The 25912-nt window shown below is 37.7% G+C and overlaps 1 protein-coding gene across 4 annotated transcripts in view; it reads left to right on the top strand.

Annotated features, from left to right (window-relative positions):
• SLAIN2 (SLAIN motif family member 2) overlaps positions 1–25912 on the top strand; it is an 82305-nt gene that overhangs the window by 23908 nt on the left and 32485 nt on the right. For 3 of the 4 annotated variants that reach the window (XM_060110270.1, XM_060110261.1, XM_060110289.1), the window contains exons 2-6: positions 10789–10937; positions 16389–16553; positions 18309–18470; positions 21226–21585; positions 23093–23230. In XM_060110270.1, coding sequence (XP_059966253.1) covers positions 10789–10937; positions 16389–16553; positions 18309–18470; positions 21226–21585; positions 23093–23230 — 974 coding nt within the window. The remainder of the gene's footprint in view (positions 1–10788; positions 10938–16388; positions 16554–18308; positions 18471–21225; positions 21586–23092; positions 23231–25912) is intronic. The other variant, XM_060110280.1, reaches the window with a different exon arrangement.

Genomic DNA, 25912 nt, shown 5'->3' with positions numbered 1-25912 from the left:
TACTTGCTCTTCAGTGTTACCTATCACTGTTTATGTATCTTTTAAGAGTATATGTAACACCACAACCTCGTACTTTGTCTTGTCTAGATTGTGAGCATTTTAAGCAGAGGGAACAGTATCATATTCATCTTTGCGTGTCAGAACAGGCTCTCAGAATCTTGTGTGTAGTAAGAGTTCAGTTATATTAAGTTGAATGAATCTGATTGTCAATGATGTTAGTTGAAACGAGGTGAACGAGGTAAAATATTGAGACCAAATTTCTTGCATGACTTGCATGACCCCTATGCCAGTTACAAATGAGGAATTTCATACATAGTCTGCATAATGGTAATATTGAAACTGTACTTTCCCATGAATGAATTAAAGAAAATTCTGTCCAGATACAGTATCTGATGTTTAAAATCAGTTTTAAAATTCTCTCTTTCGTAGGATAACAGTTACACCTTGTTTTATACTTCTTTGTACTTTTTGTAGTTTCTCAATTTTCTGTTATGAACACAAATTGCTTTTATAATTAAAACAAAATCCTGATAAGTCTTACTGATTTAAGTCAGTTTCATTACTCTGTAGTCACATAGGGTAGGGATCATAATACAACATGATACATTAAAAAGCCATTGATGTTTTCCTTATTACTTAGAATCAGTAAGATTATATTTCACAGACGAACAAATTTTGGTTCCAGTAAGTTTAGACATGTATTTTTGATAGAACTGGAGCGCAAGTCAGCTGATGTGTACGATCTTATCCGTTATTCTTGTTTTTAACTTTGCATTTTAAAAATGAGATTCCACAAGTGCAAATATTAACAAGTTTATCAGATTTACCTAAAGTATGTAGTCTTTTTTAAAAAATTTTTATTGGAGTGTAATTGATTTACAATGTTGTGTTAGTTTCAGGTGTACAGCAAAGTGAATCAGTTATACATAGACATATACTTACTCCTTTTTAGATTCTTTTCCCATATAGGTCATTATAGAGTTCTTTGTGTTATATAGTAGGTCCTTACTAGTTATCTATTTTATATATAGTAGTGTGTATACATCAATCCCAATCTCCCTTTATCCCTCCTCCCCCTTTCCCCCCTGGTAACCATAAGTTTGTTTTCTACATCTGTGACTCCATTTCTGTTTTGTAAATAAGTTCATTTGTACCATTTATTTTTAGATTCCATATATAAGCTATATCATATGATATCTGTCTTTGTCTGACTTCACCCAGTATGACAATCTAGGGATCCATACATGTTGCTGCAAATGGCACTGTTTCATTCTTTTTTTATGGCTGACTAACATTCCATTGTATATATCTACCACATCTTCTTTGCCCACTCCTCTGTCGATGGACATTGATTGAGGTTGCTTCCATGTCTTGGCCATGATAAATAGTGCTGCAGTGAACATTGGGGTGCATGTGTCTTCTTGAATTACTGTTTTCTCCAGATATATGCCCAGGAGTGGGATTGCTGTATGGTATGGTAGTTTTTTTTTTTTTTAAGTATTTATTTATTTATTTGGTTGTGCTGGGTTGCGGCAGGCGGGCTCCTTAGTTGTGGCATGTGAACTCTTAGTTGCAGCACGCATGTGGGATCTCGTTCCCTGACCAGGGATCGAACCTGGGCCCCCGGCATTGGGAGTGTGGAGTCTTAACCACTGTGCCACCAGGGAAGTCCCCTGTATGGTAGTTCTATATTTAGTTTTTTAAGGAACCTCCATACTGTTCTCCATAATGGTTGTACCAATTTACATTCCTGTCAACAGTATAGGAGGGTTCCCTTTTCTCCACACCCTCTCCAGCATTTTTTGTTTATAGATTTTTTGATGATGGCCATTCTGACCGGTGTGGGGTGATATACCTCATTGTAGTTTTGATGTGCTTTTCTCCAGTAATTAGTGACGTTGAGCATCTTTTCATGTGCTTTTTGGCCATCTGTATGTCTTCTTTGGAGAAATGCCTATTTAGATCTTCCACCCATTTTTGGATTGGGTTTTTTGTTTTTTTGATATTGTGCTGCATGAGCTGTTTGTATATTTTGGAGATTAATCCCATGTTGGTCACTTCATTTGCAAATATTTCTCCCATTCTGTGGGTTGTCTTTTTGTTTATGGTTTCCTTTGCTGTGCAGAAACTTTGAAGTTTAATTAGGTCCCATTTGTTTATTTTTGTTTTTATTTTCATTACTCTAGGAGGTGGATCAAAAAAGATATTGCTGTGATTTGTAGTCTGTTTTTGTTGAGGGGAAAAAACCCAAACTTCCTTACTTTCCAGGAATATCAGATAAGGAATTTCAAAGCTCACATTTTGTGAATCTTCAGGGTTACTGATGTTGCTGCTCTCTTCAGTCTCATTTTTGGGACTACTCTGCATGCAAATCCCTATGCCAAACTTTCCAGGGTCCCTGGTGGTGCTGATGCCCTGGTAGCCTGAAAAGGCTCATTCCCTTCTCTTTTATTTACCGAGATCCCTGCCTCCTTGCCCTTCTGCTGGGAACATATCTATAAGTATATCTGTAAATCAGTTTAATTTCGACATGATTTAAAATAAAATAATTTGGGTAGTAAATAGCATTAAGTAGTGCCTCAATGTAAATGAATTGAGTTACAATAATGTTCTGTTCCTTATAGTAATGACTTGTATTAGCCAGAGCACACTGCATGTTGACTCCTGTTGTGTGATAGTTTAGTAGCAAAAATGAACTTGTAGAAGCATTTAGGTTTTAAGGCTTTCAGTAATATAAGTTCTTATCTTGCCTGTTCTATTTACGTAAAATCACATCCTCTGTGCTCTTTTATTTGGGAATCTAAATTATGGAGGAAATGGATACCTTTAGGAACAAATTAGCTTATTTAAGAGGAAGGCTCAATAAATGCAAAACATAAAATTTGCTTTGATCTTGGAAAAGGTTCAAATTCTGGAGTAAAATTGAGATTTCTTGAGGGTATTAAGGAACTATAGGGAGGAAAAGAAAAAGTGATTATATCTCCTTGAAATGTGGGAAATAATAGAAGCAAGATAATGCAGTACCATGAAGTTTATGAAAATATTTGGTAAGAGAGAAATAATGTTTAGTTAAAACTTAGAGGTTTAGAATTCATGAGGATGCATCAAACCATGTCCCACTTCTACAGTTACTAGAAGGAAATCTCTCCCACACACAGCCCTCCACTACTCCATTCATGAACTTCTGCTCATCTGCCTGTGAGAGAATTAGAAAGTACCCAACCATGTGTCCTTGTTAAGGGTTGTTTTGTTTGAAAAGCGTGAATAAGAAGCAGGGGTGGGGCTTCCTTGGTGGCACAGTGGTTAAGAATCTGCCTGCCGATGCAGGGGACACAGGTTCAAGCCCTAGTCTAGGAAGATCCCACATGCCGTGGAGCAACTAAGCCTATGCGCCACAACTACTGAGCCTGTGCTCTAGAGCCTGCGAGCCACAACTACTGAAGCCCACACGCCTAGAGCCCGTGCTCTGCAAAAAGAGAAGCCACCGCAGTGAGAAGCCCGCTTTTTGCAACTAGAGAAAGCCCACTCGCAGCAACAAAGACCCAACACAGCCAAAAATAAAATAAATAAAATAAATAAATTTATATATACACAAAAAAAGAAGCAGGTGTGGGCCAGGCTAAGTCCAAAAATGACCTATAAGTCTGATAAATTTGAGGAATGGAATTTAATAGATGCTCTCAAGTTAGTGAGGAGGTTTTTAAGTATATGCGTTTAGTGCCTAATTCGTACTGCATTTTATAATTATAGAGATTATATTTTATGTCTTTATTAATAACTAGTAGATATAGAGAGAGTACTTTAGTAATTTTAGGATGTGACTATATTTTGAGTGAGCCTGCTAATTTCCCCCCTTGGAGGGAAATAATGGGTCTTGCGTTGACTTCTCATAGTGAAACTCTTGTTTGCCATTGGTTATTTTTATTTTATTTTATTTATTTATTTATTTATTTATTTTTTTTTTTGCGATATGCGGGCCTCTCACTGTTGTGGCCTCTCCCGTTGCGGAGCACAGGCTCCGGATGCGCAGGCCCAGCGGCCATGGCTCACGGGCCCAGCCGCTCCGCGGCATATGGGATCCTCCCAGATCGGGGCACGAACCCGTATCCCCTGCATCGGCAGGCGGACTCTCAACCACTGCACCACCAGGGAGGCCCCATTGGTTATTTTTAGCTGGGGCTGATCTGGAGAAGATTAAAAAATAAAATCCAAAAAAACAGATAAGTCCTAGAAACCTGAATCTAGAGGTTTGGAACTTGTTGAGCAGGCACTGTAGGTTTCTATGGTAGTACCCCCTATGACTGAGAGAGCTAACAACCAGCACGATGAGAAGTATAATCATTTAATTTTGTCTTAATTCATTTTTTTTTCTTTTTTTTTGCAGTATGTGGGGCTCTCACTGTTGTGGCCTCTCCCGTGCGGAGCACAGGCTCCAGACGCGCAGGCTCAGTGGCCATGGCTCACGGGCCCAGCCGCTCCGCGTCATGTGGGATCCTCCCGGACCGGGACACCAACCCGTGTCCCCTGCATCGGCAGGCAGACTTTCAACCACTGTGCCACCAGGGAAGCCCCTTAATTCAGTTTTGAATTCCTGTCAAGCACCATGCCTGGCCAGTGGTAGCTGCCACATAAATGTTTGTTTAAATGACTGATTGTGGCTTGATACTAAGCCTTCAAGTGCTTAGAGTTTAGCTTGGAGACAGAATGAACATTGGTGTTTTGTTCAGGGTTCATTCAGATGCAAATATATAAGTCTGTAAATGTCATTACTGTTTCAGGGAATATACGTTGAACTTGTGAAGACAGAGGCTCTGTTCTTTTGCCTTGAATACACCTTGCTCAGTAAATAAAGAAGTATGATTTTGAGGTATTAAAATCTGATGATTTTCCTTAGCCTATAAAAAGTTTCCATACCAATCTACAGAAATTTATTTCAATAACAGTTTTGATATAATTTTTATTTTTACTTTAAATAAAGTTAAATCTTTGTTGTTCTTAGCTTTATTAGCCTACTTTCAGCTGACTGCAACATGAAAAGTGATTACTGTAGTTACTATAAATTCAGTAAAGTGTCTCCAGTTTCCCATCCTATCTCTATCTTTTAATATGTCTGCTACGTGTATGCATGAAAAAGTCACGAGAGACATACTGCAAACTGTAAATAACTTGGGAGGATAGAATTGGTAGGGGGAGGGAGGTTATTATCACTCCTTTACATTTATACATTTCTATATTACTAAAGGTTTTTTGTTTTGTTTTGTTTTAATTTTTGGCTGGGTTGGGTCCTCAGTGCTGCGCGTGGGCTTTCTCTAGTTGTGGTGAGCGGGGGCTACTCTTCATTGAGGTGCGTGGGCTTCTCATTTCTCATTGCGGTGGCTTCTCGTTGCTGAGCACGGGCTCTAGGCACGTGAGCCTCAGTTGCTGCGGCACACAGGTTCAGTAGCTGTGGCTCTCAGGCTCTAGAGCGCAGGCTCAGTAGTTGCGGCGCACGAGCTTAGTTGCTCCACAACATGTGGAATCCTCCTGGACCAGGGATCAAACCTGTGTCCCCTGCATTGGCAGGCAGATTCTTAACCACTGCGCCACCAGGGAAGTCCCTAAAGTTGTTACTTTTACAAAATAGTTATATTCTTAGTTGTTTTTATCACCAGTCATATTATACAGGTATGTGTGACATATCAGACAAAATATGATTTGTTATGATCAGTTTCATAATATTCATATTCTTAATTACATCTTTACTAGTTCTCTCACTATTAACAATAGACATAAATTATATTTAATGGTGTTTAATTCCTTTGTAATAATTGTCCTAAGGGAAAAAGCAACATCTTGAGAGACCAATTATTTCTAACGTTTTTAACAGCTTTATTGAGGTAGAATTTACATACATAAAATTCACCTGTTTTTAGTATTGAGTGATTTCCAGTATATTTACAGAATAGTACAACCATGACCATAATCTTGGTTTAGAATATTTTCAGTATCCAGAAAGGATCTTTGTACCCATTAGCAGTCATTTCCCATTTCTCTCTCCCCATCCGCTCTCCCATCCCTGGGCAACCGCCAATCTACTTTGTCTCATAGATTTGCCTATTCTAGACATTCCATATGAATGGTATCATGCAGTATGTGGTCTTTTGTGGCTGACTTCTTTTACTTAGTTTAATGTTTTTGTGGTTTATCCATATTGTAGCATTTTTATTGCCCCAACACATTTTAAAATTTTTATTTATTTATTTATTTTTGGCTGTATTGGTTCTTTGTTGCTGAGCACAGGCTTTCTCTAGTTGCAGCAAGCGGGGACTACTCTGTGTTGGTGCGCATGCTTCTTATTGCAGTGGCTTCTCGTTGCAGAGCATGGGCTCTAGGCTCTCCGGCTTCAGTAGTTGTGGCATGAGCGCTCAGTAGTTGTGGTGCATGGGCTTAGTTGCTCCGTGGCATGTGGGATCTTCCCGGACCAGGGCTCAAACCCGTGTCCCTTGCATTGGCAGGTGGATTCTTAACCACTGCGCCACCTGGGAAGCCCCTAATATAGTCTTATGACAGGTATTTAAGGAAGGTTTCCTTGAAGAAGGGACATTTAAGTTGAGACTTCGTAGAAAGTACGAATGGGCTGGCCAAAGTTGGGCAAGGGAGGGTGAGGTATCCAAGAAGTGGAATTGAGTTTGTTTAAGGCAAGGGGAACAGCATGCACAAAATGACCTAGAAGCAAAAGTGTTGGGCTTTTCAGGAGTAGAAATTAGTACCATATGGCTATTATTTAGATTTGAGTGGTGGAGAAGGGTGAGAAATGTAGCTAAAAAAAAAAAAAGGTACTGCAACAGTTAGATCATTGCTGTGTTTCAAGGGCCATGGGGGCTGTGTTTTGGAAAAAACTATCATAAGGGCAAAAGGAAACTGGCATAGAATTTTTAGCAGAGGAATATTAATAGTCAGATTCATATTTTAGAAAACAATTTGGCTGTGATATATAGAATGGATTGGAAGGGAGCAAGACGAGAGATTTTAAAATTTTTTAAAGATTTTTCATTTTCAGAATTCTTCTGGCCATTCTTTGTCTTTACATTTTCATGTAACTTTTAGAATTAGGTTGTCCATTTCTATAAAAATGCCTGCTGACATTTTTGTAGGGATTGTATTCTGTTGATCAGTTTGGAAGAACTGACATCTTGACAACTTTGAGTCTTCAGATCTAGGAACATGGTACATCTCTCCATTTATTTAAGTCTTTCATTTCTCTCAGCAATGTTTTATTGTTTTCGGTGTACAACTCTTGCACTTCATTTGTTAAATTTATTCCTAAGTATTCTTTTTGATGCTGTTGTGAATGGAATTGTTATATTGTTATATTTATTTCATATTTGAGTTGTTCATTGATATATAGAAATAAATTGATTTTGTTTTTGGCCTGTTGATCTCATATCCTGTGACTTTGCTAAACACATTAAGTCTAGTTGATTTTGTTTGCTTTCAGTAGATTCCTACAAAGGATTTTCTATGTACAGGATCATAGTGTCTGTGAATAAAGACAATTTTACTTTTTTCTTTCCCACATGGATGCCTTAATTTCTTGTTCTTGCCTTTCTGCACTGGCTAGACACTAGTACCACATTGAATAGAGATGTTGATAGTGTGCATCCTTAACTTTGTTCCCAGTCTTAGGAGAAGCATTCAGTCTTTTACCATTAGATCTGTTTTCTGAAAGAGTTTGTATAGGATTGGCATTACTTTTCCTTAGTATTGATAAAATTAATAAGTGAAGGCATCTGGGCCTGGGCTTTTCTTTGCAGGAAGATTTCTCATTACTAATTCAATTTCTTTTTATAAATCTCTTCAGAGTCTCTATTTCTTTTTTTTTTTTTTTTTTTTTTTTTTTTGCGGTATGTGGGCCTCTCACTGTTGTGGCCTCTCCCGTTGCAGAGCACAGGCTCCGGATGCGCAGGCTCAGCGGCCATGGCTCACGGGCCCAGCCGCTCCGCGGCATGTGGGATCCTCCTAGACCGGGGCACGAACCGTGTCCCCTGCATCAGCAGGTGGACTCTCAACCACTGCGCCACCAGGGAAGCCCTCTATTTCTTCTTAAGTCCCATTTGATAACTTGTATCTTTCTAGGAATTTGTCTATCCAGTCTGTCTGTTTTGTTGGCATAAAGTTGTTCAAAATATTCCTTACAGTTCTTTTAATATTGGTAGTGTTTGTAGCAATGCTCATTCCTTCTTTTTTTTTTAGTTTTATTGAGATGTAATTGAGATACAGTACTATATAAGTTTAAGGTGTACAACATAATGACAAGACTTAGTATTTTGCAAGATGATTACCACAATAAGTTTAGTTAACATTCATCATCTCATACAGATACAAAAAGGGGGGGGGGAGTTTTCCTTGTGTTGAGAACTTTTAGGAAATGTTGGGCTTTTTTGTTTTTTTGTTTTTAATTGGAGTATAGTTGATTTACAGTACTGTGTTTCTGGTGTACAGCAAAGTGAATCAGTTATACATACATGTATGTCCACTCTTTTTTATATTCTTTTCCCATAAATGCCATTACAAAACATTGAGTCTCTACTATAGTCTGTGCTATACAGTAGGTCCTCATTAGTTATATATAGTAGTGTGTATCACTCTTTCTTTCAGACTTTGGTAATTCATGTGAAAGAAGCCAGACACACAAAACACACATTGTATGATTCTGTTTATATGAAATGTCTAGAAAAGAACATGGAACAGAAAGCAGATTTGTTATTGCCTAGGGCTGGAGGTAGAAACGGAAAGGGGGTTTCTTTTTAGGGTGATAAAAATGTTCTAAAATTACATGGTGGTGATGGTTCGGGTAACTAAATACTAAATTCATCAAATTTTACAATGAATTTTATGGTGCAGAAATTACACAGGCAAATTTTATGGTATGTAAATTACATCTTGAAAACGTTGTTTTTAAAAAAGTTGTAAGGTACTTTTAGCATCTTTAAAAATACAGAAACTACTATAAACTAAATGAATAAAACATCAATAATTCAAAATCAGTTTAAAACATCATAATCTCGCCTATACCATGTGAATGGTAGCATTCCTGTTTTTGTCAATGGCACTATAATTCTTTCAGTTACAACGGCTAAAAATTTAAGAGTAATTTTGTATTCTTCCATCTTTTTTTATTTCCTATCCTTATCAATTTGCCTACTAAAAACATTTTTTTCCACTCTGACGCTTTTGAATTTCTTAAATAATATACAATTCAGTCAAGAAGGACTGTGTTCTGATGGACACAGCCAATTTATTGATGGCTAATGTAACTTACAAGTTGAGATTGTCAAGTTTTTATTTGTCAAGAAAACTTGAGGGGCTTCCCTGGTGGCGCAGTGGTTGAGAGTCTGCCTGCCAATGCAGGGGACACGGGTTCGTTCCCCGGTCTGGGAGGATCCCACATGCCGCGGAGTGGCTGGGCCGCTGAGCCTGCGCGTCCGGAGCCTGTGCTCCGCAACAGGAGACACCACAGCAGTGAGAGGCCCGCGTACTGCAAAAAAAAAAAAAAAAAGAAAAAACTTGAAAAATATTGCTTTATTCCCCTATTTCTGCTAAAATTAAGTCACAGAGGCCCAGTGTGAGAGCTGAACCTCCACCTCTATGAAGCATCAACAAGACAGAAGGAGGCAATGTCAAATGGGGCACTTTTTCTCCCTTTTCCCCATCCTTCATGAGTCATTCAGGTGCAATAAAGGAGCTGGTTTTACATCCCATCCATCTGGAAGTGTAGTAATTTTGTTTATATCATAGGTTTCACTTAAGTGTCTTAATTTGGAAACCACTCTGGTTAGAATTCAAGTAACTTCACATTTTTCATATAGAAGTCACATTTGAAATAAATTTACATCGATTGATATAATCTGAACTAATCTGAGGAAAAACAAATGAAGTAGGAAGTATCTTCTCACCTTTTTTTTTTTTTTTTTTTTTTTTGTGGTACACGGGCCTCTCACTGTCGCGGCCTCTCCCGCTGTGGGGCATAGGCTCCGGACGCGCAGGCCCAGCGGCCATGGCTCACGGGCCCAGCCGCTCCGCGGCATGCGGGATCCTCCCAGACCGGGGCACGAACCCGTGTCCCCTGCATCGGCAGGCGGATTGTCAACCACTGCGCCACCAGGGAAGCCCCCTTTTTGTTTTTATATACCTTCCGCAGGAGCTTATAAAATACTTTTCCTTTCTTCTTTACTGAAACTGAAGTAATTTCATAAATTGATTCATATTGTTATTAAGGATTTTTTAATGTATTGCTGTTCTCTGACGTATCATTTGGAAAAAGGGCTACAGAGTGGGTACTGCTTAAGTAAAAGGAATGCATTACTAATGGTGAATGTTTGTGTGGTTTGTGGTAGGAAGGGAACTGGGAGTTGGAAAGCAAGTTATTTATCTGCCTTCTAGACAGGACTTAATGATATGGTTATATTAGGGAGTTAAGAACTATTGAAAACAGAATAAAATATTGTAAAGACATGTTTCTTCATAGTTTTTGAAATGAGAATAAAAGAGAAAAATAAGACACATTTTAGGACTGGACAGTTGGCCTCATTTGGGTTCATTTAATAGTTGAGATTTGGGCTTATATTGATGATTGTAGTGTCATTTTCTTCCTGTGCAGAAAGTAAATGTGGGTGATTTTAAACATACTGCATCATTTTTACTCCCCATCCCCCAATTTAAATCTGTTCCAAAGGATCCCTATTTTATAACCTTGTGCTTAATAATTAACATTACCCTTTTTTGTTTTTGTGTTTTGTTTTCTTCTAGGCTGTATTCATCACCAAAGAAAAAACTTACACCAATGCAGAAATCAGTTAGTCCTTTAGTTTGGTGCAGGCAAGTTTTGGATTACCCAAGTCCTGATGTTGAATGTGCTAAAAAGTCTCTTATCCACAAACTTGATCAAACTATGTCAGGTATGTCTATAATTTTACTTGTAAATTCATCTCTTTGGTTTCTTTAATCAAAAAACAGATAAATGTTGACTGGTATGTTTTTAGGAAGGCAGTTCTTTGCTTGGGGGGTGTTTTCCAAATCACATTGTGCATGCCATTGTGAGTTTTTGCCATATGCACATAACCCTGTTCTTTTATTTTCTTAATAGCTTTTTAAAAAAATCCCCGTATTTTTATTTAGCTTCATCCTAAAAAATATCCATGAAATAATGGATTTTATGTAATAAGGTTTTTTCTGATGCAAGCTAAAAGAAATAATTATTTTTAAAAAATGTTTTGTCTGATATCATCTAAAATCATCTCACCAGCCTCAGGGAAATTCTGATGTGGTAGAAAGATACAGGTTGAGAACCAAAGAGCCCTCATTCTCACTCTGTCACTTAGTTGCTCTGTGGCTCTGTGAATTATTTAACTCCTATAAGCTCAGTTTTCTTACAAGCATGATGAACCCTGTAAGTGTTATTTAAGGATTAAATGATAATGTTGAAAGAGCCCAGCATGTTTTTCTGGCTCATGGTAGTGCTTAGTAAATGTATTCATTTCCCCTCTTTCTTTTTTTTTTTTAACTTGGCATTTTAAGTTAAACTGCTTTTATGTTCTATTGTTTAATAGCATTCACAAAGCTGACAAAATGTATGTGTCACTCTTTATGGCATTTAATGTAGCATGCCAGTGTGTTAGAAATGTAGGAAAAATATTATTGACTCTTTCTTGGAATTACTCTCAATCTTTTAAACATGTTTCAAAAAATATTTTTTTTCTTTTAAATCAGTTTCTGGGAATTCCCTGGGGGTCTGGTGGATAGTACTCAACGCTTTCAGTGCTGGGGCCCTGGTTCAGTCCCTGATCAGGGAACTAAGATCCTGCAAGCCTCTCAGTGAGGCCAAAAAAAAAAGAATCAGTTCCTGGAATACTCATGTAGTAAAAGATTGATGCATGATTACAAATCCTAAATAGAGTTTTGTTTTTTGCTTTGTGTTTACTTGGCAGCCATGTCCTTAAAATTGCTTTTTTTTTGGCTTTATTATTGAGGTACGTGCTCTTTTTTAGAGTGTAAGCTGCAAATGGTCAGGGGAGGCAGGGGGGAGCCTACACAGTTAAACTGTCATATAGCAAAGTGTAGTTTGTTTGGCAGGAGCAGTGGTTATTATAAGAAAATAATGTATGGGATGGACATAGGGGAGAAAACCAAAGCTGTTGCACTTCAAAAGTAGCAATTGGAGTGAGTAGCTTTTTGCTTTATTATAACAAAGGTATTAAAGATAGTAGGAGCATGTAAGAAAAGCTGTTACTCTTGAACCAAAACTAGGTGTAATCAAGTACTGGATCTGCTTAACAGTGTTTAGATTTTATAGCTGTATGCACAGAGCAATAGCTATAGCTGTATACATTTAAAGAAAAATAATTTGGCTGTTACAAGTTTGAACCTTATAGTCCTAAACCTCTCTTTTCCCAAGTTAAAGGGAAGATTGTTTTTTGAATGTATTTTTTTGATAAGGCAAAGCTTCCTAGGAACTTAGCTATTATATTCTAGCACAGCCGTTTCTACTCCATCATACTCAGCTTCTCTTTAGTGTACCAGCACGTGTTCCTAAGATATTCTTCTCTTGTTTTTTCGATAGCGCATTATCTTTTTTACCCTTATTCTCCCTCCGGTTTTCTTTTCAGTCTTCTTTAAAGCTTCTTCCTTCTCTGCCCCTCTTTTTGTGTGTGTTTTGGGGGGGGTAATATTTATATAGCATAAAATTTCCCACTTTCACCATTTTTAAATATACAGTTCATACAGTTCAGTGGCATTAAGTACATTCACATTGCCATCACCACTGTCTATCTCCAGAACTTTTTTGTTATACCATACTAAAATTCTGTACCCATTAAACTTCCCATTCCTCCTGCCTTCCCCCCACCCCCGCCCCATCTACCCAGGTCTCTCTTTTGCCCCATTTCTCTCTGTTTTGATGATTTCATCCATTCATACTATATCCAGTATCATCTTTATTCAAACTAATCTTTATTTATGCATATATTCAATATTTTTTGAGAGTCTGTTATGTATCAGGCATTGGGGAAAGGGTAGCAGATACATGATGAAGAAAGACTAACACTGTACTTGCACTCATGGAGTTTATCATCTAGTAGGGGAAATATGTTAATAAAATAATTTTTATAACTGGTGATATGTAATAAAAGAATGATCTACAGTGCTTTGAGCTTGGAGAAATTAGAATTTTACTTCAGGAAGTAATGTTTGGCCTGAGTCCTCAAGATTCAGGAAAATTTAAGTGGGCTAAAGGGGAAGGCGACAGAGGGAGTAGAGTGTTCCAGGTGGTGAGAACAGTGTGTGCAAAGGCTCTGTGGGAGGCCTGTGGGAGCATATGGGAGGGAGCCTGGCCTACATGAGGAACTGGACATGAGGTCAGAACAATATGTAGGAGCCAGACTCTGCAAGGCCTTAGAGACCATGTTAAAGGTTTTGGACTTTATTCTAATATTCTGAAAGCAATGGGAAGATACTGAAGGGTTTTATTCAAGGGTATGGTATGTGTTGGCAGGAAGAAGAAATGAGAGGATTTGCACATTGATGAGGACATGCTTAGCTGTAGTATGGAGAGTAGATTGGAGAGGGCCAAAAGTGAACCGTAGGATGCTTTTGAGGAGGGTTGATGATGATAGCTGGGTAGTGTGTGTTGGGGGGAAAGGGTCGTAGTGGAGATGAAAAGGTGTGAAAGGCAAAAGGAATGAACCAAATATGAGGAAATGAGGGAGAAGAAAGTATCAGCAGTGATTTCTAGGTTTCCAGCTTGTGTAATAGGATGAATGTTGTTATCATTCTGAGATAGAGACCCCAGGAAGAGAATTTGTTTTAGCTCGAAAATAAAGAATTTGGATTTGGACTTGTTGGCTCTGGGGTGCATTTGCCATACCCTCAGGGGAGACATTAAATGGGCAGCATATATGGGACTGAAGCTCATGGAAACTTATGCCTGGAGATATAAATAATGGATATTTGGGGGAATAGAGATAATAACTAATGTTGTGAGTATGAATGAGATTTCTCAAGAAGAATATGGTTTAGAGTGAGAAGATAAAAGAGTTGAGAACTTGAAATGCTAGTGATTAAATAACCAAATAAAGAGAGACTGCGCTTCAAAGGAAATAGAAGAGTAAAGAGATAGGAAGGAATGAACACCCCTATTTCTGCTCAGGTTGATATATTGAGATCATGCTACATACTACATACTAAATATGTTTCGTGGTGTCTTGTCTCATGGTGAATATGTAGAAAACTATACTGACCAACTTACCACACTATCCAACTAAACAGAAAAACTAAACAGAAAACGTGTTCCTCCTCCCAAAACCAGTGCTCTGCTTATAGGCAAACCAGAAACTTCAGAACCATCTTATTGTTTTTTCCCTTTAGTAATCCTTACCGGTTTTTAATATTTATCCTTTTCTTCCTTTTTTTTTTTTTTTTTTTTGGCCACTTCTATTGCCTAGTTCAGTCTAATCTATTTAACATTAGAATTTCCATCAGTTTTTTTTTCCTTAAGCTGATTGGATCATGTTACTCTTGCTTAAAAGTCCCTGATGGTGTTATCACTGCTACTGAACAAATTCCAGACTCCTGAGCATAGTATTCCAGGCCTCCTGTGACCTGGCCCCAGCTGGTTTTTCCTGTTTTGTCCCTCACCATGAACTTTACCTTTCTAGATTACTCACTGTTATTCCCTGGACACACTATGCATTTTCAAGACATGGCTTTAGTTTATGTTATAAACAGATGAAAACATATACTTTCCCCACTTCCAGTGTCTTCCCAAATTATCCTCTCAAGACTGCTCCAGTGCCTCTCCTTCCAAAAAGCCTTACTATCTACTTTCTCTCAGTTGTAATGAATTACTCCTATCTCATCATTTCCATTAGCCTCTTTGCGCCTTTATGATAGTATTCATTTCATTTTGCCTTGAAATCGCTGTTTTTTCTGCCTGCACTATTTGGCTTTAGGCCTCTTGAGAAGTACCATGTCACATTTGTGTATTTATTCTGCATAGTACTTTGGTGATGGTCATAAATATGAATAAGCTGTAGATTTTAGAATAGGGTGAAGAAAAGAAAAATATTTTAAGTATTAATTTTTCTCGTATATAATTGATATCTTAGCCCTACTTTCATACTATTTTTATAATTTTATATGCATAGCACAAATTTTTCCCCTTTTTTGGCAGAAGTATTCTCCTTGGCCCAGAAAATGGGATGGGGGGGTCTTTTTATAAAAAGAATTCTTGTATGTTTGACCTTAATCTGGCCTAAATAATAGTCAGTATTGCTTTATTTTTTCAAAAATCCAAACTTTGGAAAGACTGTTTTTAAAACTCATTATTTCATAGTTTTTTGTTGTTATTAGCAATGTGTATTTGTTATAGGAAAATGAGACAACACAAATATGCTTTTATATTCATTTTATTTATTTATTTATTATTATTATTATTTTTGTGGTACGTGGGCCTCTCACTGCCGTGGCCTATCCTGTTGCAGAGCACAGGCTCCGGACGCGCAGGCCCAGCGGCCATGGCCCACGGGACCAGCCGCTCTGCGGCATGCGGGATCCTCCCAGACCGGGGCACGAACCCGTGTCCCCTGCATCGGCAGGCGGACTCCCAACCGCTGCGCCACCAGGGAAGCCCCTATATTCTTTTTATTTTTAAAGGCCATTCAAGGTTGATACAGTTGGAATAAACTTTCCAACAAGATAGAAGTAACTTAATTTAGTAGCTAATAATTTGTTGAGGAGATATTCTTCCTATAGTATTATTTCTGTTTGGTGTGGCTCCTGTTTTATTTGCATAACAAAATTTAAGATAGTGGAAATATTTTGTTGGGATTATTAATGTGATATATTTCTCTCCACTACTATAGAAACGTTTCTGTGTTTAAACTGAGATAATGACTTACTGAATTTCCTAATTGGAAAATTTTTTTTTAATAAATTTATTTTTATTTATATTTTTTATTTTTGGCTGCGTTGGGTCTTCATTGCTGCGCGCGGGCTTTCTCTAGTTGGAGCGAGTGGGGCCTACTCTTCATTGCGGTGCGCGGGCTTCTCATGGCAGTGGCTTCTCTTGTTGCAGAGCATGGGCTCTAGGTGCATGGGCTTCAGTAGTTGTGGCACATGGGCTCAGTAGTTGTGGCTCACAGGCTCTAGAGCACAGGCTCAGTAGTTGTGGCGCACGGGCTTGGTTGCTCCGCAGCATGTGGGATCTTCCTGGACCAGGGCTCGAACCCTTGTCCCCTGCATTGGCAGGCAGATTCTTAACCGCTCCGCCACCAGGGCAGTCCCCCAATAGGAAAATTTTTGCGATGTTATTAGCCTTTTCTTCAATTTGATTTTTCCCCTTGTCATTAATGCAGCTCTCAAGAGGCAGAATTTGTATAATAATCCTTTCAACTCCATCAGTTACACAAGTCCTTACAGTCCAAATGCCAGTAGCCCATACAGCAGTGGTTTCAATTCTCCGTCCTCAACCCCAGTGCGACCTCCTATAGTCAAACAGCTAATACTTCCTGGAAATTCAGGTAAGGAGAAACGAAATGGAGTAATTAAGAAATGGTTTTTAACTTACTGCCCTGCCTCAGAAAATAACTTACTCATCAGTAGTTCAAGTTCCTTTATTTATGAAACCTCCAACTGGTTAGAGAAGATATCATTGAGGTGCTACTTAGCACTAGGTAGTACGATACTAGGCTCCAGTGATACAGATAAGCCAAGTTACATTCATAAAATTTTCTTTAGCATGTGTGTAAAAGTTTTTTAATGTGGCTTGATAAAATAGCATCACAGGCTTTATTCTTTTAACCCATAGATGCTTACTGAGTAGCTTGCTTAGGTTGTAAAAGCTACAGAGTTAAACTCTTCTAATAGGAGTTTTAATAAGCTTTGATATTGTAGTTAAATAATAGTACAAGGCTGTATATGAATGTGCCAAGCGGGTGTTTAGAGCTCTAAATGATATGGGAGAGGGATAGATTGCTATAATTGAGAGAAGAATGTTCTGCTGTGGTTCTGTGACTGAGACTGTTATTCTGTAGCTTACTGTTCTTTAGATTTCACCCATTCAGTTACTCTTATTACTGCTCTTGGTATGATTAATTATCATAGCTTCCTTAAAAATTAAAGTATTATTAACCACCTCAAACTTTTGACTTGTATACTCCCTAGTCTCATCACTTATTGACCCTGAAGTTTGTTCTGTACGTAGGTTGTTACTTGCTCCTTATTTCACCCATGACTGTTGTACTAAAAAGGTTGATCTGCCATATTTGTTTAATATAAAGAATTTTATTCAGGCACTATTTGAGACTGACCTTATAGTACTTTTCCTATCACGTGTACTATGCTCTTCTTGATAACATAAACTATTTCGTATTCTTCTTGCTCTTTTTATGTGCCATTCGTGTTGGAGCTGACTCTTATGGTGAAGAATTCTGGAAAACAAGTTTCAAATCTGTATTAGAAATATTAGTGACAGTCTTGGAATTTTTTAAATTCTTCATTAGAAGTTGATGATCTGATGAAAGCATTTCCTTAGAAACAAATTAGAATCTTTTGGATATGTATATCCTTTATTCCTCTGACCTGTCTTGTATCCCCCTTTTGGTTTACAGTGATAAAATGAGTTTTTTCATCCAGTCATTTTCTTCATCCCATCTTTATGCTTCACTAGTAAATTTCAGAGAACTCCTTGGATCCCCATTACTAGTTTAGCGAAGGAATTTTGTAAACATGGCATACTGTAGGAGAAATGAGCTTAGTATTCTTTTTTTGGTTTGTTCCTAAATCTCTAAGGAGTCCTGATTTTCCTCAAATTATAGCTTTCTTGTTTAGGAAAAGTAGGTGCTTTTATTCAAGGGAAAAAAGATGGTGGTATTTGCTAGTGACTGAATTTGGGAGGAGAAAACACATCTTAAATTCATCTATTTATAGAGTAGTTTCATTGGCTACCTTGTAAAAGTTGAAATCCTCTAGCATGTATTATTGAACATTAACTACTTGCCAGGTACTGTTTTGAAAACTTAATTGTTTCATAAGAATATAGATAAGTTATAGCTATAAGAAAATGTGTTTTGTATTTGTCATTATATATGAAGGAGTCTCTGTAGCCCTCTTTATACTTAATCAGGTCAATTTTTAATTTTAACATTTGGGAATTTTATAAACAGAAAAGACAGAATAACAATGAACTTAATCCAAAGATATAATATCAAGTTAATTGCAACAGATGTTTATTCAATTTTTGTTTCACTGAAGTTTGAATCATTTTCTTTTTTAAGGTAATTTGAAAAGTTCGTCAGACAGAAATCCTCCACTCAGTCCTCAGTCCTCTATAGACAGTGAATTAAGTGCTTCAGAATTAGATGAAGATTCAATTGGATCCAATTATAAGCTAAATGATGTAACTGATGTGCAGATTCTAGCTCGGATGCAGGAAGAAAGTAAGTATTTTAATTGTTAAAGTTGTGGTCTTTCATTACTGTACAATTTTGTTATTAAATATGTCAAAGTGTTGTGGAATAATAATGTAGTAAGAATAGAAATGTTGAAATTTCAGAGGCTTTTTCAAGTGGACTGGTTTGTTCATTAACTTGTTTTTAGAGTCCATAGTATGTAGAGCAATTTGCTGTGTGAGGAGCAAAGAAAAACAGGCTATGCTCTGCTTCTGTGGCTGGTAATCATACCCTGCATGTTACTCTACACTGTAACTCTGTAGTTATTACTCGGTTGCTCTGTGTTTTCTTAGCGTAGACCAGAGTTTCTCAACTGTTCTTTCATTAATGCCTCCCCAAGGAGCTGATTTAGACTTTTTTTACCCACCCCCACTCCCGTTAAATTTTAATACCATTGATATACTGTATATCTCTTTATGTACTATAAGGGCCACAAACTATTATGATATCTAAGATTTTTTTCACACCCCCCAAATCAGTTTTTTTCTCCTTGGGGGCAAATTTCATCTTTCTTAGAATGTTTGGTGTAGTCTGTAAAAAAGACCTTCATGGGAAAATCGGAATTGTGACATTAAGTTAAATGAAGCATGTAATGTTGCTTTGCAAAGTGGTCCTTGCAACTTTTTAGGTCACATATACCTTTGAGAATCTGATAAAAGTGTTGTCCCCTGTCACTCCCAAAATATGCATACACACAAGTTTTTTCATACTATTTCAAGGGCTCATTAGTGCCCTGACTCTCATCTGAATGTAAGATGTTGGTGATAGTATTATTCTTGCCTGTATATTTTATTGTATGATGCCATAGGCTTAACTGTGAAGGAAGCAGTCTCTCTAACCTTCATAATGAAAAGATCCTTGAAACACAGATTTCAGAGTCTTGACAGTTGGCTGAGGTAATGGAGCAATGTTATAGTTCAGTTCAAAAGTTTTCTGTTTAGGTCCTTTCTTTTATGTAAATATGTAGTAAGTTTTATCAAGCTATAACATTTATTAAGAAACTGCAGTGTTTCTCACTCTGCTAATTCTTGTCTCATTTTCACACATCTTCCCTTAGAGATAGAAAGGTTTGATGCTTGTTTTATCTATCTTTAGCCCTAGAAACTAATAACATTTTACCCTTTTATTCTGTAACTTTGTATATATAACTCCTCACTGGGAATATGGTATTGTCAGCTAGTGAGGGGTTACTTATTATCATGGATGTGAAAAAAGAATAAAGAATGCTGTGTAACTACCAGTTAGAATAAACTCACTCATTTCTTCTTTGAATCCTGACTTTTTAGACTGCAGTATTTTGTTAGAAATTCACCCAGCTATTTGCTGTAGTTTTCATATTGTGTGTTGGTAATGCATAATAGAAATTTTAGGCTTACTTTAAAAATCCTTTCTAAGCTATTCACATGCACAAATATTTCTTTTCCTGGTGAATTAAAAAAAAATAGAAAATGCTGAAAAGGTGTGTGATACCTCCTTGAAAACACCAGCTTTTTTTTTTTTTAAAGAGAGAATGATTTTCCTTTTTACAACATTGTTTCTCCCGTTCTTTGGTAACAAAAATGAAGAGTAACAGATTTGGGCTTTTGCCTGGTTAAGCTCCCTCATTTTTAAAATGAGAAACACACAATCCCATAGTGGTTGTGACTTCCCTAAGACCGCCTTGTTAATGGAGAACCTGCATTGGGATCTGGATTTTTCTTTTTTAAAACACCGCTCTTCTCACTGGTCTGTTGTCTTTTGCTAGGTGACTTTAGTGCCATGTTTGCTATAACATGACCCTAAGTAATTTGTTGGTTACTACAGTGGTCCCCAAACCTGACCAACGGGCTAGACGGGCCCTAGGAATCTAGTTTTACAGGTACCCTGGTGTGATTCTCATCCACTACTTTGGGGAACCATGTTGATAATCACTTTCTGTGAATGAATATATAACTTAAAAGTTTGATACTCCTCTGGAACAGACCTTTTGGGCTAAACTGCCAATAGTTAGCAGGACTTCCTCAAAATGTTATCTAAATTCCATACGTTTTTTCAATTGTAATTTTTTTTCTCGTTGCATATCTATCAACATTTGTTTTTATTCTAGAAGGTTTTATACTATTTGAAGGGCTCCTAAGGTTGCTTGGGTATTTCTGAAGGTATCAAGATAATTAAGGGACTGACTCCTTTGAAAATTCTTACGTGATGACTTAGAATTTATCTTGTTTTATTGAAGTCACTTAGGTTATGAAACAACTGAAATTATGTTTGTGCCCAAGTATTGAATTCCTAAGAGTGGGATAGAAGTTTCCTTCATCATCTTCTTGAGTAAGATTAAGCAAGGATTCAGTATCCAGGGAGTATATTTACTCCTGATGTATTCTTTACACTGGTTGGGCAGTAATTGTTTTCCTTCAGTATTCCTTTAATGTTAATCTCAAATTTGGATTACTGTCTTTTGGAGTAGAAATATTTTTAAATTTATGGTTCTATTTTTAATATAGATTTCGGATTCAAGAAGAAATGTTGAAATTGGGCAAAAGTTTACGAATTTCATTTAATTTAAAAAGAGCCTTTTAGATGTGGTATATGCATCCTTATGTGTGGGAAAGTCTAAGGTGAATCAAGTGAAAGGGAGTTTTCCTTTACACGTTATACCCTATTTGAATTTCTCAATGATAATCTTTTGCTTTTAAACCTTAAAAATATTTAAATGTTTAAAAATAAAACTGAAGAAATAAAATAACACATTCATTATTGTCAGGTCTCCGGCAAGAATATGCAGCCACCGCGTCTCGGCGCAGTTCTGGTTCATCTTGCAATTCTACAAGACGGGGTACTTTTAGTGATCAGGAACTTGATGCACAAAGTTTAGATGATGAAGATGACAATATGCATCATGCAGTATACCCTGCTGTTAACAGGTTTTCACCATCACCACGCAATTCACCTCGACCATCACCTAAGCAGTCACCCCGAAATTCACCTCGTTCTCGATCTCCTGCTCGGGGAATAGAATATAGTAGAGTGTCCCCACAGCCTATGATTAGCCGCTTACAGCAACCTCGCCTTTCCCTTCAAGGCCATCCCACAGATTTACAGACCACAAGTGTTAAAAATGAAGGTAACTATAATGTCTGGAAAAAATTTGTCCTTCATATTTTCAGTATGAAAGTAACAGTTTTTATCAAGATTCTGTATTTTAGAAAGTAGATCAAGAATTGAGACAGTTTATTGTTTTATTAATACTGAGTCAGGGACTTCCGTGGTGGCACAGTGGTTAAGAATCCGCCTGCCAATGGAGGGGACATGGGTTTGAGCCCTGGTCTGGGAAGATCTCACATGCCATGGAGCAACTAAGCCCGTGCGCCACAACTACTGAGCCTGTGCTCTAGAGTCCCCGAGCCACAACTACTGAGCCTGCGAGCCACAGCTACTGAAACCCGCGAGCCTAGAGCCCGTGCTCCATGACAGGAGGATCCACCGCAATGAGAAGCCTGTGCACCGCAAGGAAGAGTAGCCCCTGCTCGCCGCAACTAGAGAAAGCCCACACGCAGCAGTGAAGACCCAACGCAGCCAAAAATAAATACAATAAAATTAATAAATTTATTTAAAAAATACTGAGTCAATGCAAAAATAAAGGAAGAAGTGAATTTAATTTTACTTGATTATGTTAGTTTTGATTTGTTATACTCATGAAGTGATCTGTGTATAGATTTTTTTTTTAAATTTATATTTGGCTGCATTGGATCTTTGTTGCTCTGCGCAAACTTTCTCTAGTTGTGGTGAGCGGGGGCTGCTCTTCGTTGCAGTGTGCGTGCTCCTCATTGTGGTGGCTTCTCTTGTTGCGGAGCATGGGCTCTAGGCATGCGGGCCTCAGTACTTGCAGCATGTGGGCTCAGTAGTTGTGACTCGAGGGCTCTAGAGCGCAGACTCAGTAGTTGTGGTGCACGGGCTTAGTTGCTCTGTGGCATGTGGGATCTTCCCGGACCAGGGAATCAAACCCATGTCTCCTGCATTGGCAGGCGGATTCTTAACCACTGAGCCACCAGGGAAGTCCCTGTGTATAGATTTTAAGTAATTTATGGTTCTTTTTAACAATTCTACCCATTTATAGAAACTGTATTGTTTATTTTTATAAGACGTGTACTTCCTGTTAGCTCTTCTAAAATATGCAGAACACTTAAAGAATTTTATTTTTTTTAATTAATTTATTTTATTTAATTTTTAGTTTTGGCTGTGTTGGGTCTTTGTGTTGCTCTAGGCGGGCTTTCTCTAGTTGCGGCAAGCAGGGACTACTCTTCGTTGCACTGCTCGGGCTTCTCATTGCGGTGGCTTCTCTTGTTGCCGAGCACGGGCTCTAGGTGCACGGGCTCAGTAGTTGTGGCTTGCAGGCTCTAGAGCACAGGCTCAGTAGTTGTGGGGCGTGGGCTTAGTTGCTCAATGGCATGTGGGGTCTTCCCAGACCAGGGCTCAAACCTGTGTTCCCTGCATTGGCAGGCGAATTCTTAACCACTGCACCACAGGGAGGCCCAAGAATTTGATTTTTGAATGTTAATTAACATTTTAATTTTCTCCATCAGAAAGAATGTTTTGATTTTTTTCTTTTAATTAAATTTCTGTTGTCATAGAAAAACTAAGACGCAGTCTTCCAAACCTGTCCCGAACATCTAATACACAAGTTGACTCAGTGAAAAGCAGCAGAAGTGACTCAAATTTTCAAGTGCCAAATGGAGGAATACCTCGCATGCAACCTCAGGCTTCAGCCAGTAAGTATCTTTTATGTATCAGTTATTTAAAGATAAATGAAAATTATAGATTTTAATTTTGTGCTGAATAGCTGTATTAAACTATAGTAAAATGTAGTGATTATCAATTGCTATAAGATGATCTATATTAAAATTTAAAATTTGTCCCTATAAAATACCCAATTGTATCAATACTTAAATCTGTATGAAACTGTGGTCTCTCTAGAATTCTAAAATAAGCAAGTTCTAGCTGTTTAATATATAAATATATATGCCTTAAAAATCTTATATTCTGCAATACTGCACATTAAAAATGACAGGATTTTGGGGGGAAATAGTCCTGAAGCAGACCACTTAAAACCCAAGGAGCTTTCTTACTAGAACATTAATAAAAACAATAATGATCCCATAAAAATAATAGCACAATTAAAGGCATATTAAATTCTTAATAAATAAAATAAATACTCCAGCAAATGTAGAATTTCATTTTTTAAAAAAGTTGAAGGTAACCTGATGGAAAGGAATGTTGAGACTGTTGAATTAAGGAGACATATGCAACATAAACAAAGATCAGATAATCATGCAGAAGGAACTTCTAAGACAAAGTGGCCAAACTGAGCCAAGAAGTGATGTGGGAGTAGATGGCACTCTGTACTTTATAGAGTGACTAAAACAGAATTGAACACTTTCCAAAAACTATTGCGTATTAAGTAGGGTAGATATGAGCATGCAGTCAAACCAGTTTTAAACAACTATCAGTTATTTCTACAATCTTAGAAATGCTCAATATGCATGCCTTCTATCCCACAGTTCACATCAGTTTTTTTTTTTTTTTTTTTTTTTTTTTTGCGGTATGCGGGCCTCTCACTGTTGCGGCCTCTCCCGCTGCGGAGCACAGGCTCCGGACGCGCAGGCCCAGCGGCCACGGCTCACGGGCCCAGCCGCTCCGCGGCATATGGGATCCTCCCAGACCGGGGCACGAACCCATATCCCCTGCATCGGCAGGCGGACTCCCAACCACTGCGCCACCAGGGAGGCCCCACATCAGTTTTGTAGTTTGATTCATTCAGTTCCTTTGTAGCATGTTTACTGTCAGTGCTTGAAGTGGTCACTGTGATGTGTTCCTTCATTTCCTCAAAGCTGTGACAAAGAAGTGATACAAACATGAGGTTATTGATTGTCCATTTATAACTTGTGTATTGAGTAACCCAACTTTGAAAGCATTCAACTCTTTTTAAATCCCCTTGCACTCTTCCTTGGCTCTATTGTGTTTAGCTGACTTTGTGTAGTTTGTATTAAGCTGCTGTTACTTGGTGGCTCAAAAATCCACAGTCCAGAAAAAAAATACATTTGAACCAAAATGACTTTTGTGATGTATTGATAAATTTTCCTCATTTACAAATTGCATATGATATTATTTATATTATAGAACTCACATTGTACAGTACCAAACATTCATAATTCTGTTTAATCTTCTGAACAATTCTATGAAGTAGGTTCAATTACTAACACATTTTACAAATTAGGAAATTGAAGTTTTGAAAGGTTACATAAGTTATCTATGATCATACCATACAGCTTATAAGTAGCAAGTTAGGATTCAGACCCATGTTGATCCTGATTGAAAGCCGAAGCCCAATTAGAGAGATTTGTCACATCAGTGGTTTAGTACTAAGACATAAAAATTATCCAGAAATATTATTTCTTTTTCTTTCTAAGATAAACTCTAAAATTTAAGGCATTGTAGAAAACTGATACCTAGAGATTTGGGTACCTCATTTTTTTAGATGGAGGTGTGCAAAAACATGTTTTTATACCACATTAAATTTTAAACACACAGACCATGTGAACTATGTGTTTAAGAGTGTCGCTGTGGGGCTTCCCTGGTGGCGCAGTGATTGAGAGTCCGCCTGCCGATGCAGGGGACACTGGTTCGTGCCCCGGTCTGGGAAGGTCCCACATGCCGCGGAGCGGCTGGACCCGTGAGCCATGGCCGCTGAGCCTGTGCGTCTGGAGCCTGTGCTCCGCAATGGGAGAGGCCACAGCAGTGAGAGGCCCGCGTACCGCAAAAAAAAAAAAAAAAAGTGTTGTTATGGTACTCATATGGTACTCATAAATGGTGTAGAAAATAGAGATTCACAAAATTTAAAAAATGAAAGTAAAGATACAGTTTGAACTCTTAAGTTATTACTGAAGTGGTGAGTGATAGGTTTTTGTGCCTTTAAACCTGAAAATTAAGTTAATTTGGTTTAATAATATCCTGTTTCTGGGGTTTTCTTCCCCCTTGGGAAGAGCAATCCACAGTGTTAATACAACAGGAAAGAAACTTTTATATTGTTAAGAATATTAAGTAACAAAACTCATGTATATTATAAGCTACACTTTTACAGTCTATGCACAGATAATCCAAAACACCATTTTCACTCGGCTTTCAGAGGTGCTTTAATACTTAGTTTGAATTGTTAAATTCTGAATTTCTCAAATCTTTCCATGACATATTTTCAGACAGGTTCCCAGCTCTTTGATGAAACCAGCTATATCTATATCCTTTTTACCTCATTCCATTATTGTCAGTACCAACTCTTTACTCAGATTTGTTCCCTCATGCCCTCATACATGCTGTTTGTGTGTTTAAACTATTCTAGCATCTTAAAGCTGTATGGAAATGAAAAATAACTCTTTACCAAAAGAGAAGGAACAATA

Source organism: Mesoplodon densirostris, chromosome 1, assembly GCF_025265405.1.
Source record: "Mesoplodon densirostris isolate mMesDen1 chromosome 1, mMesDen1 primary haplotype, whole genome shotgun sequence".
NCBI classification, from domain to species: Eukaryota; Metazoa; Chordata; class Mammalia; order Artiodactyla; family Ziphiidae; genus Mesoplodon; species Mesoplodon densirostris.
Note: the sequence above shows the minus strand (reverse complement) of the source record. Positions and strands in the feature narration are given on the sequence as shown.